The sequence below is a fragment of the Elephantulus edwardii genome, unplaced genomic scaffold (genome assembly GCF_000299155.1).
Source record: "Elephantulus edwardii isolate Elephantulus edwardi_28Jun2011 unplaced genomic scaffold, EleEdw1.0 scaffold00080, whole genome shotgun sequence".
NCBI classification, from domain to species: domain Eukaryota; kingdom Metazoa; phylum Chordata; class Mammalia; order Macroscelidea; family Macroscelididae; genus Elephantulus; species Elephantulus edwardii.
The window spans coordinates 12,468,821-12,479,291 of record NW_006399830.1 but is presented as its reverse complement, the minus strand read 5'-3'; the positions used below and the strand labels follow the sequence as shown (position 1 = coordinate 12,479,291).

Below are 10,471 nucleotides of genomic sequence, written 5' to 3'. Positions count from 1 at the left end.
TAGACACATCTGTCCATTGGACAGCAGTTCTAAACCCTTCCTTGGCTGTCAGAGTCTGATAGTTCATGAGACTCTTCACAAGGGATGCTGTTCTCCAGTGTCTCCACTCACTATTTTCCTTTTAACTTACAGCCATCTCTTATCTCTGTTACGTACTGAGATTTCTCCTGCCTCAGGTCTCTGTATCTAGAGAGAATGTTCTTGTCTTCTTCACCCTCTGTTCTCCGCCTGGGTAAATTTTGCCTGGCCTTCTGTCTCACCTCAGCAGTCACATCCTCTGAGAGTCCTTTTCTGATTTCCCCAACTGGCCAAGGTCCTCCAGTTCTCCACTCCCTTGACATCTGGTACCTACTAATTTGTAGTGTTTTTTGCTCAATGTCTCTATTCTGTGCTAGACCATATGCTTCATGAGGCTTACTATAGTTCTTTCCAGAGCTCTGCTGGTGAGAAGGTATTGGGCTGCTCATTGAAAGATCAGTGGTTCAAACCCACCAGCCACCCAGAGAGAGAAAGATGAGATCATTTCTTCAATTAACATTTACAGAGTCATAAACTTAATAAAGGATCTCCATGGGTTGGGATCAACTTGGTGACAGTGAGTTTAGGGTATTTACTAAATAAAGAAAGGGAAATATTGGCTGTCTTTAAAGCCTGCTTATTATTTGTATATTTGTTAAGATGTGTGCAATAGTTCCCCCTATACATATTTCACTACAAATTTTTTGAAGGGTCCTCTCTCTTGATTACTAAAATTATTTTCATTTTGTGTAAAGTGAGTTACAAATGAGCCTAACAGAATAGTTTACTTTGTAGCATTAATTTAAAATAGGAAGGAGTCTATTAAGCTTGTACATTCTTCCCAGTAGGATGAGTGAATTGGTTTTGTGTGAACCAACAGAACTTTATAACATCTTGAATCAAGCCACAAAACTGTCCAGATTAACTGAACCCAACTATCTCTGTTTACTGGGTAAGTATAGGGTGTGTTTTTTTTTCTTCCCCCCTTCAGTGTGTGTTTGCTGTGGACAGTGTCCTTCAAGTATTATTTTTAACTTATTAATAAACTTGGAAGAAATGAGTGACTTTAAAAACTGCTTGACTTATTAGGCATACCTCTAAAAGCTGCCTCTTGACTGTAACATGATTTGGAAATTGTTCCAGATTAAATCTAGAAAGGACAAAATAATTAATAAATCTAGAAGGGAGGTACCAATTCAAGTCCAGCAGTTCCAAGGCAGATTAACAGCAAGACATAATTGCTTAATAGTGAAAAGGCCAGGTTCAGTGCAGCAATACAAATGCAAGAAGCCTCTGGTTTCCTTAATCAAACTATCCCAGCAAACTATCTCAGAGCAGTTACAAGTGAGTTTTTTTATCTGTGGTTATACCATAGTCTATTCACCAGCTCTGCACCACCATCATTCACAGTGTCTTCACAGTCTACCCCCCGCCCCCCAAGCTGTTTCACACAGTGTGGAACGCACTATCTTATATTGGTCCCACAGCTGTTGATGATTTACAAGACTGTGTCTTCAGTTAAGGCAGCTGGAGACCATGCCCCACAACAGGGCTACTGCAATGGCTAGAAAAGCCAATTTTCAAGGGTTCTGACATCCCATTTAGGATGATAGTCTCAGGATTTCTTCTAGACTCAAGCAGTCTGGTAAGCCTGACCTTTTTTAAGATCCTGAGTTTTCTACATTTCGGTCTTGTTCTCTCTGGGACCATCTGTAGTGAAACCATCTAGTTCTTTGGGCTCAAAGTGGGTGAGGCTGTAGCTGGCATAGACTGTTAGTTCTGTAGACTAGTTTCTTCTTGAAATCTTTTGTTTGTTCCTTTCCTCCCTGCCTCTGGATAAGTAGAGATTTCAAGAAGAAACTAGTCTTAGCTAGCTGCTAGAAAGCCAGGGCCCCTCCTGATAACACGTGCTCAAAGCCCGTGAGCACACTCTCACCATCCTTGCTTCCAGGGAGCACTCTGGCTGCATGTCTTCCAAGACAGATTTGCTTGTTCTTTTGTCAGTTCCTGTATATTCACTGCTCTTCACCAATGCTGCAATTCAAAGTTAAATGTATAGAACACATTTTATCTTCCCATTTGCTGATGGTTGCTGAAGTCTTTTTCATCTGTTTGGCATCATGAATGGTGCTGCAGTGAACATAGGGCTGCAGGTGTCTGTCTTGATCACTTCTATTAGGTCTTAAGTCTATATGTAGGAATGGGATTGCTGGCTTATAAGGCAGTTCTGTTATTAGTTTATTTTGAGAATTCCTTATACAGTTTTCCATGACAGTTATACCATTTTACATTCCCATCAGCAGTGTATAAGGGTTCCAGTCTCCACATATTTGCCAACATTTATGTTTGTTGTTTTTTAATTAGTACATTTCTGTATGGAGCTGTGGTGGCCAAATGGTGTGGAGTTGCACTGCCAACCCAAGGAACACGGTTTGCATCCACCAGCTGCTCTGAGAATGGTGGGCAGTCTCCGTCTATTTGATTTACTTCTGAAAACCTGCTGGAGGGTCAGCTAAGTCAGTCGATTCTAACTTGATTGTACATACAACAAGCACCACCATTTTAGTAGGGGTGAAAGGATCTCTCAGCGTAATTCTTAGTTTCATCTCTGTAATGGTTAATGATTGCAAAATCCTTTCCTGTGTTTTCACCCCTTTGTTGAAAATCAGTTGTATGTAGGTGGCTGTACTCATTTCTTTGGTTAAATGTCTATTCATGGTTTTTTTGCTCATTTTAAAATTAGAATTATAATTTTGTTGAATTGAAGGGTTTTGTTTTGTTTTTTTTTAATTGTTCTTTGACTAAAAGTTTACAGAGCAATTGGTTTTCCCTTCAATCAGTGATATAGATTTTGCTTTACTGCATTAATTACAGTCCCTGCATTATAACAGCATTCTCCCTAATCCCTCCCTGTGGTTCTTGTTTCCATTCACCCTTCTAGTCTATCCCTTCCTGCTTCTAGCTTTATCCCTCAGCAAATACTACCTGTTAGATCTTAATATGATCTATTATCCTAAGGTCTGAGTGGTGTTACCGCTGACCTTATAATCTTGGCCAGTGTGAGTGAAAGCTGAGCCATAGGGGTGAGGTTTGTTCGAGGCTCAAAGAGCCATAGTCTAGGAGGGTCCACTTGTCTCTAGCAGACTGGCCACTGTGATTTTCAGTTTTGTTCTCATTCCCCCCACCCCTTCCCCCGCCGCCTTCTGTGCAAGGTTTTCTACTGTGACCCTTTTTAGGAATGTCAGCAGGGGTAGCTGGACACCGCCTAGTTCTTCTGTTCTCAGGATCGTGGAGGTAGAAGTTCATGTGGCCCAGTTGCCCTTTGTTTTAATTTCCCAGCTCTGGGGGCCTAGTGGCAAGAAGCTGCACTGCAGTTTGCTCCATGGGGAAGGATGTGCAGTCTCCTCCCATGAGATGAACTGCTCCTGAAAACCACTGGAGGGCCACCTGTGGGTCAGTTCTGACCCTGTGGTACACAACAACAAGGATTAGGGTCCTCATCTTTTTTTCTTGTGTGTGTGTATGGTTGTTGTGTGGCCCATAGCTGACCCTTTAGTGGGTTTTCAGAGGCAGTAAATCACATGGGTGGAGATTGCCCGTCTTTCTTCCATGGAGCTGCTGGTGGATTCAAACAGTTTGCTTATGTGTTGGCAGCACAACTCCTTACCACGAAGCCATCAGAGCTCCCTACACACACACTCTAAGTGTTAAACTGACTGTAAATCACCTAATTACCTAGCAAATGCCTGTTTATGATGATCTGAGTATTCTAAGTGGTTTCATCATGTGTTTCTTTGCAAATTCAATTATTAACTAAATGCTTTTCCATTTCAGATGTGCGGTCCAAACGGGAGTATGATGAAAGCCATTTGATTACGGCTCGTCGAGTGAAGCAGGTACTCTGGTGAGACAGCATCAGGGGAAGGCCAGCTGCTGTATGGGAGCAAACGGGAGGTCTTGTCCTGAATTTGGGAGGTGGCACTGATCCCCAGTGGGTGACCCCCGTGGGCAGCAGAGGCACCTCATTGTGTGAGTCCACCTAAGTGTGTCCAGCTCATTAATCTTCTGCTCTTCTCACGTGCTCCCTACGCCGTCTCCTGCCCACAGCACGGCCAGTGGCTTCACTCAGCAGATGTTGGTGTAGTTCCTCACTCTCACAGGCCCCAGGGGTACAGCAAAACAGAAGCTGCCCTTAGGTCACAGTCCCTGCCCTCATGGAGCTTCTGTTCCAGTCAGGCAGAAACATTCAACAATGGAGATCATGGTCTCACCAAGGTGGAAGCTTGGCCCTTGCCCTCCTTCCCACCCCACCTTCCTTTCTCTGTTCCTGCAGCTTTTTTTCTTTTTCTTTTAAGGATTAGAAAACATTTTTTAACAACTTTTTTAAAAAACAGAGCTTTGTTTGCATTCACTGTAGACCCCTCCCTCCTGCAGTGGGAACCCCCCGTATCCATAGCTTTCGCTCACTTCCATCTCCAGCTTCTGCAGTCCCAGTTAGTCTTTCCACCTTTGAGATTCTCTCTTGCTCCTTGGAGTTTTCTCCATGTCTTTGGCCCAATTTCAGTTCCTCCTTTTTCTGTCTAAAGGAGATCACTGCTCTGTGCTTTGTCTCCTTGCAGTCTTGTCAGTACACTGTTCCCAGAGATCTCACCCAGCCAGAAGAAAGTCCAGACCTGTCTTGGACAAGGTGCAGCCAGAGTGCTCCTTAGAGGCAAAGAGGATGACGTTTCATCTCACCTACTCAGGGCGTATTGTTAGGAGAAGGACTGTCATGCTTGGGAAGGTGGAGAGATGGTGAAAGAGAGGAAGACCCTCAACCAGGTGGATTGACACAGTGACTGCAGCCAGGGGCTGACGTGTGTCAGAGGTTGTGAGGACGGCACAGGACAGGACAGGGTTTAGATCTGTTATTCATAGGGTCACGAAGAGTCCTGCTCAACTTGATGGCACCTAACAACAATTCAGCTTCATCTGTAAGCACCATATCCAATTAGCTGTGCTGCCAGTCTTAATTCTAAAATATTGTTGCAAAATCTCTCCCATTACTGCTATACTCTACCCCCATTTTGCCATCATTTTATCCCAGATATCTGGTACACACTGAGTTCTTATTTGCTGACTAAGCCAGAAGCTGTGCCTTCTGCCAGGAACACTCTCCCAAACCTTGCCCACATTGCAGGTTTCTTTTCTTTTCTTTTTTAGGGTGATTTGAGTTAAAGTTTACAGAGCAAATTGGTTTTCCATCCAGCCATTTGTACATGTTTTATGGCATTAATTACAATCCCCACAATGTAACCCACACCCTTCCCGCTTCCTTCTTGTACCCTTTGGTCCTTATCTTACTCTGACTTGTAATGGTGTAGACTAGTGTTTGTCATATGCCAACTGCGGGTCCTCTGATGTCCCTCCCTCTGTCAGACAGATGCAGTTGCAAAGGACAGAGTCAGACTCAAGTTCTGCTGAGCTGTGGGTATTTGTGGGAAGCATTGTGAAGAAGACTAGATGTTTAGCCCCCACCCAGCCAGGACCCCTAGAGGACCGAGCTACCTGTATGGTTCTGTTCTCATTAGCACTGTGAGATTTTGTCGCATCCAATTCCTAAAGAACATGCCTCTGGAAACTCTATGAACTTTGATAAATGTCGATAGTTATAGAAAGACTTCAGGCCAACTTGAAGGCAATCCACAGCAACAACAACCATAACAGCAGGCACCCGCTGTTCCTACATTTATGATCCCCCTTCATGATGCCATGGCTCCTTCTTGATGGGGCTCATCACCAGCTCCCGTGCATCTCATGACTTTAGTCTGCTCATTCGTTATTTAACCATGTTTATTGGATGCCTCTGTATTTTCATAGGGTTTTCAAAGACTGGCTATTTCAGACGTGGATGGCCACTTCTTCTTAGTCTGTCTCAGTATGGATGCTCCCCTGAAAGCTGTCCACCCCGGGTGACCTGGTGGTGTTAAAGTACCAGTGACAGCCTCTAGGATCACAGCAGCCAGCAAGCTACCTTAGTACAGTAAACTGACAGACAAGCGTTGTGCTCAGAAGAGCAAACAGTGAACAAGCAAGCACATACATACACAAAGTAATATTAAGTAAGCTGCACCACACAAGTCCTTCCCTCTCCCTCTTCTGTGCCCCTCAACCAGTCTGGCAAACTAGCCAATCAGTGCTATACCAGTAAGTGTAGGGATGACCAGGATAAATCAGGGTTCATAGGGTCTCTATGAGTCATACTCTGCTCAGTGGCACTTAACAACAGCAACGTTGGATGCCAGACACCAGAAAGGACCGAAATCTCTGCTGTTGCAGAGCTGGGATTTCAGATTTCAAATTTCAGCCTCCTCACAGCTCCTGCCTCATGGCTTCTCTTTCATCACGCCCCCTGCCTACTGTTCTCTTTCTGCTCATTTTGGATATGGCCTCTATTGCTTACTGAAAGAGAGGGTTTCCTTAGTTCACTTGGCCACCGATGCTCTGATAACACTGTCATTTAGACCAGCTATTCTTCGGTTGGCCACGTATCTCTGGCCCAGTCAGCTGTGATCAGCTCTTTTCAGAAAGGGAGGTAAGTGTGGAAGATCCTTGAAGTTGAACAGACTCCAGTCTCCTTTCTTAGTGGTTCCAAGCCTTGTGAGTATAGTTGGGGGAAGAGCATAGTCCCGTCTTTCAACTCTTCCTGGTGTTTATGTGTGGGAAATGTTTGCTGACCAGCACCCACCCACCTACCCACCCACAAACCTCTCTCATGGTTTCCTTAGAAAGACAAGCAGTATCTTATCCCAGAGTCTGTGGATCTGGAGTGCGTCAGATACTGCGTGGTGTATGATAGAAACACCAAATCCCTGGAGATAATCTTGCAAAGCAGCGAAGACGATGAGGATTCTGACAGTTCAGGAGGTGGTGAGTTTTTACAGCAGTGGTTCAGATCTTTAAAAAAATAAAGAACCATCCACCGCTCAGTTGATTCTGTGTCAGAGAAGACCTGAACTCCTGTAAAGAATGGTGTGGACGTGAGAGCAGTGACAGCCAGTCTGTTCCTACTTCACAAGAGGCGGGGAGAATACTCCTTGTCAGCAGTGGCTCAAGGTCAGTTCTAGGAGGTAGGACATAATCCAAGACCCCAACCTACCCCACCCCACCCCATGGGCCAGACCCTTCTTCGACCAGTTCTAGCACCACCATCCCTCCCGTGGCACTCACGATTTACCTACAGGGTTTGATTATTCATTACATGAATAATCCAAAGATGTGCTGGCTCCTTGATGATGATGAGCTCTCTCCTTCCTCATTTCTGCTTCCAGAATGGCTCAGTTTAAGCCTGCTGGGGTAACAAAGCTGGCCCATCTCCACACTGGCATTTTACACATTCTAATCATTATTATTAATAATAATTTATATCATTAGCAACTTATCATTTGTGAGCCACAAATATCTTATAGTTGCATATTTCTATCCAGTCATACACTGAATACTCCATGGATTGACAAAGGATTAAACAGTCTCGGAGAAAGTGCAGCCAGAGTGCTCCTTGGAGGCAAAGTTGACAAAGCTTCGTCTCACGTACTTTGGGCATGTTGCCAGGGGAGGCTGTTCTTTGGGGAGGGACATCATGCTTGGAAAGGTGGAGGGTGGGTGAAAGAAGGACGCTCGACCAGAGCGATTGGTACAGTGACTGCTGCAGTGGGCTCGAGCGTGTACAAATGAGGATGGCACAGGACAGGACAGGGTTCCGATTTGTTCAACAGGTTGCTGTGAGTCAGCTCAGCTCAGCGGCACCTAACAACAACAACAGCCATTCATGTGGTGGGAGTTCCAGAGCTCGTGTCTTGGAAAGCCACATCAAGTAACCCACTGAACTGCAGCTCTATCGAGTTGATTGTTGTTGATCTAAACATTTTATCTTTTTTTGGTTCATGAAAACATGATTTTTATACATTTTTTTATTGTGATTTGAGTGAAAGTTTACAGAGCAAATTGGCTTTCTGGACACTGATTAATACACATTGTGTTTCATGGCATTGAAATGTAATGCCTGCTTCCTCCTGTGTTTCCTGTCTCTATTTACCCTCTTTTCCTATCCCTTATCGCCTTCTGAGTTTTATCCCTGGGCTAATACTGCCTTTTTGCGTGTACAGTTAATTGTTATAAGGAATATACTCTGCCTAGATGTTATCAATCACTTACAGGTCTGGCTGGCTGGAAGTTGAGTCAACAGAATGGTAACTGAAGGCCACAGTCTTGGGCGTCCCACCCATCTCTGTCTGTCAGACCAGCAAGCCAGGCCTTTAATATGATTTTCAGTTTTGTTCCACATTTTCCTCCCACTCTATCAGGGACCTTGTACTGGGGTCCCTTTCAGAGCAGTCGGCCATGGGGGTTGGGCACCTTCTAGTTTTTCTGATCTCAGAGTCATGGGGACTGCTGTTCATGTGTTTCATTGATCCTTTGACCTAATCTCGCCTTTGATTTTCTTCACTCTTCTTTGCTCCAAATATGGAAAGATCAATAGTTGCACATTAGCTGGCTGCTCAGAAGCTTTCAAGATCCCAGACAGGACTCACCAAAGTGGGCAATAGAGCAGTATCTTTGTAGACTATGTTAGGCCGATTGACCTGGATATCCTCAGAGGCTAAAGTCCTGAGCTCCCACACTCAGCAATTTGAGAGTTCCCATCTCTTGTCAGTAGGTGGCACTAGGCTCCCATGTTTAATAAAGCAGCCAGGACTCACTTTGCAGGAGGCCTTACACGAGAAAGTTGACACTTCCCTCAACTCATCTCTTTGGGCTCTGGTCCATAATTCTAGGATTGCAGCATTTGGTGGTTGCTTTCATTAACTAGTGCTGCTGTAACAGGTGAGAGCTCTGGTGGCCTAGTGGTAAGGAACTGCACTGTCAGCCCTAAGCCACATGGTTCAAATCCACAAACTGCTCTGTGGGAGAAAGATAAGCGCTCTCACCCTGTGCAATTTACTGCCTCTGAAAACTCCCTGCAGGGCCAGCTGTGGGTTGGTTCCCACTTGATGGTTCTTAACAACACTGTAACAGGAACACTGCAGAGGCATGGCTTTAACGAGCATACATTTCTTTTCCCACAGTTTGTTGTGGTTGTTGTAGTGTACCGTGGAGTCGGAACTGACCCATAGCTGACCCTCTGACAGGTTTTCAGAGGTGGTAATCACACAGGAGGAGATTGTCCATCCTTCTCTGGCAGAGCACCTGGTGGATTTGAACTGCGTGCCCTCAGGACTGCAGCACAGATTCTTACCACTAGGCCACCAGAGCTCCTTTCCCCAGTTTAGGAGGCTGGAAGTCCAAATCCAGGGCTCCCTGTGGGCTGTGGAGTGAAGTCCTTCTCTCCTTCCAGCGTCACTGGGCCCACCATCCCTTGACGGCCTCTGAGTATCGTGCCATTAGATTCCCCCCTGCATCTGGGAGTCTCTCAGCAAAGGGATCTGGATCCAGAAAACACACTCTTCTCCTGATTCTTCTTTCTTCGTGAGAGAGATCTCTGATCTCTGCTTATTTAATTTCTTTTCCATCTCAGATGCGATGGACCCAAATATATAACCCATTCCTGTGGATTGTACCATTCCTCATTAAGGTTTCTAAAACAGAAATAAACCCAGGAGTTGGTTCACCCATGACAACTCTCCGTCAAGTTCCCGAGGCCTTAAATCTTCACAAGAGGAGCCTGCCTGTTGTTCTCCTGCAGTGCTGTTAGTGGAACTGAACTGCTGACCTTTCAGTTAGCAACCCAACACCTAACCTACAGTGCCGTCAGGGCTCTTCATTAACGTCACGGAGATGAGGGTTTACACATGTAGGATGATTACATGGCATTACAAAATGGACGATAATCAGAGTTCTAACAATACTGGCCCAGCCAAGTTGACGTCTGTTTTGGGGAACACAGTTCAATCCATGTCAGGTGTTAATAAGGAAGAAAACCCTTTTTTCTATAACTGACCTCATTGTCAGTCCTGCAGTAAGAATTAGTGGCAAACTCAGATGCTCCTCTGGAGATGGAGGGGCAATCGCCTCCTGTACCAGTCGGATCCTGTTTGATGGTACACAGCAACAATTAAAGAGCAAACCACAGCAACAAAACAACAAAAATCCCAACACACACACACACACACACACCCACACACACACACACCACACAACACACACACACCCCCCACACACACACACAACACACACACACACCACACACACAACACATACACACACACACACACATACACCACACACACACAACACACACCACACACACCACACAACACACACACACATACACCACACACACACAACACACACCACACAACACACCACATACACACACACAACACACACACCACACACACCACACACACACACACACACACCACACACACACATACACCACACACACAACACACACACCACACAACACACACACACA

General features: G+C 45.1%; 1 protein-coding gene across 1 annotated transcript in view; it reads left to right on the top strand.

Moving 5' to 3' along the window:
- Positions 1–867: 867 nt before the first annotated feature.
- The window catches only part of STYXL1 (serine/threonine/tyrosine interacting-like 1), a 29,935-nt gene continuing 20,331 nt past the window's right edge, over positions 868–10,471 (top strand). Inside the window, exons 1-3 of the mRNA XM_006889694.1 lie at positions 868–970; positions 3,853–3,914; positions 6,786–6,915. Coding sequence (XP_006889756.1) covers positions 868–970; positions 3,853–3,914; positions 6,786–6,915 — 295 coding nt within the window. The remainder of the gene's footprint in view (positions 971–3,852; positions 3,915–6,785; positions 6,916–10,471) is intronic.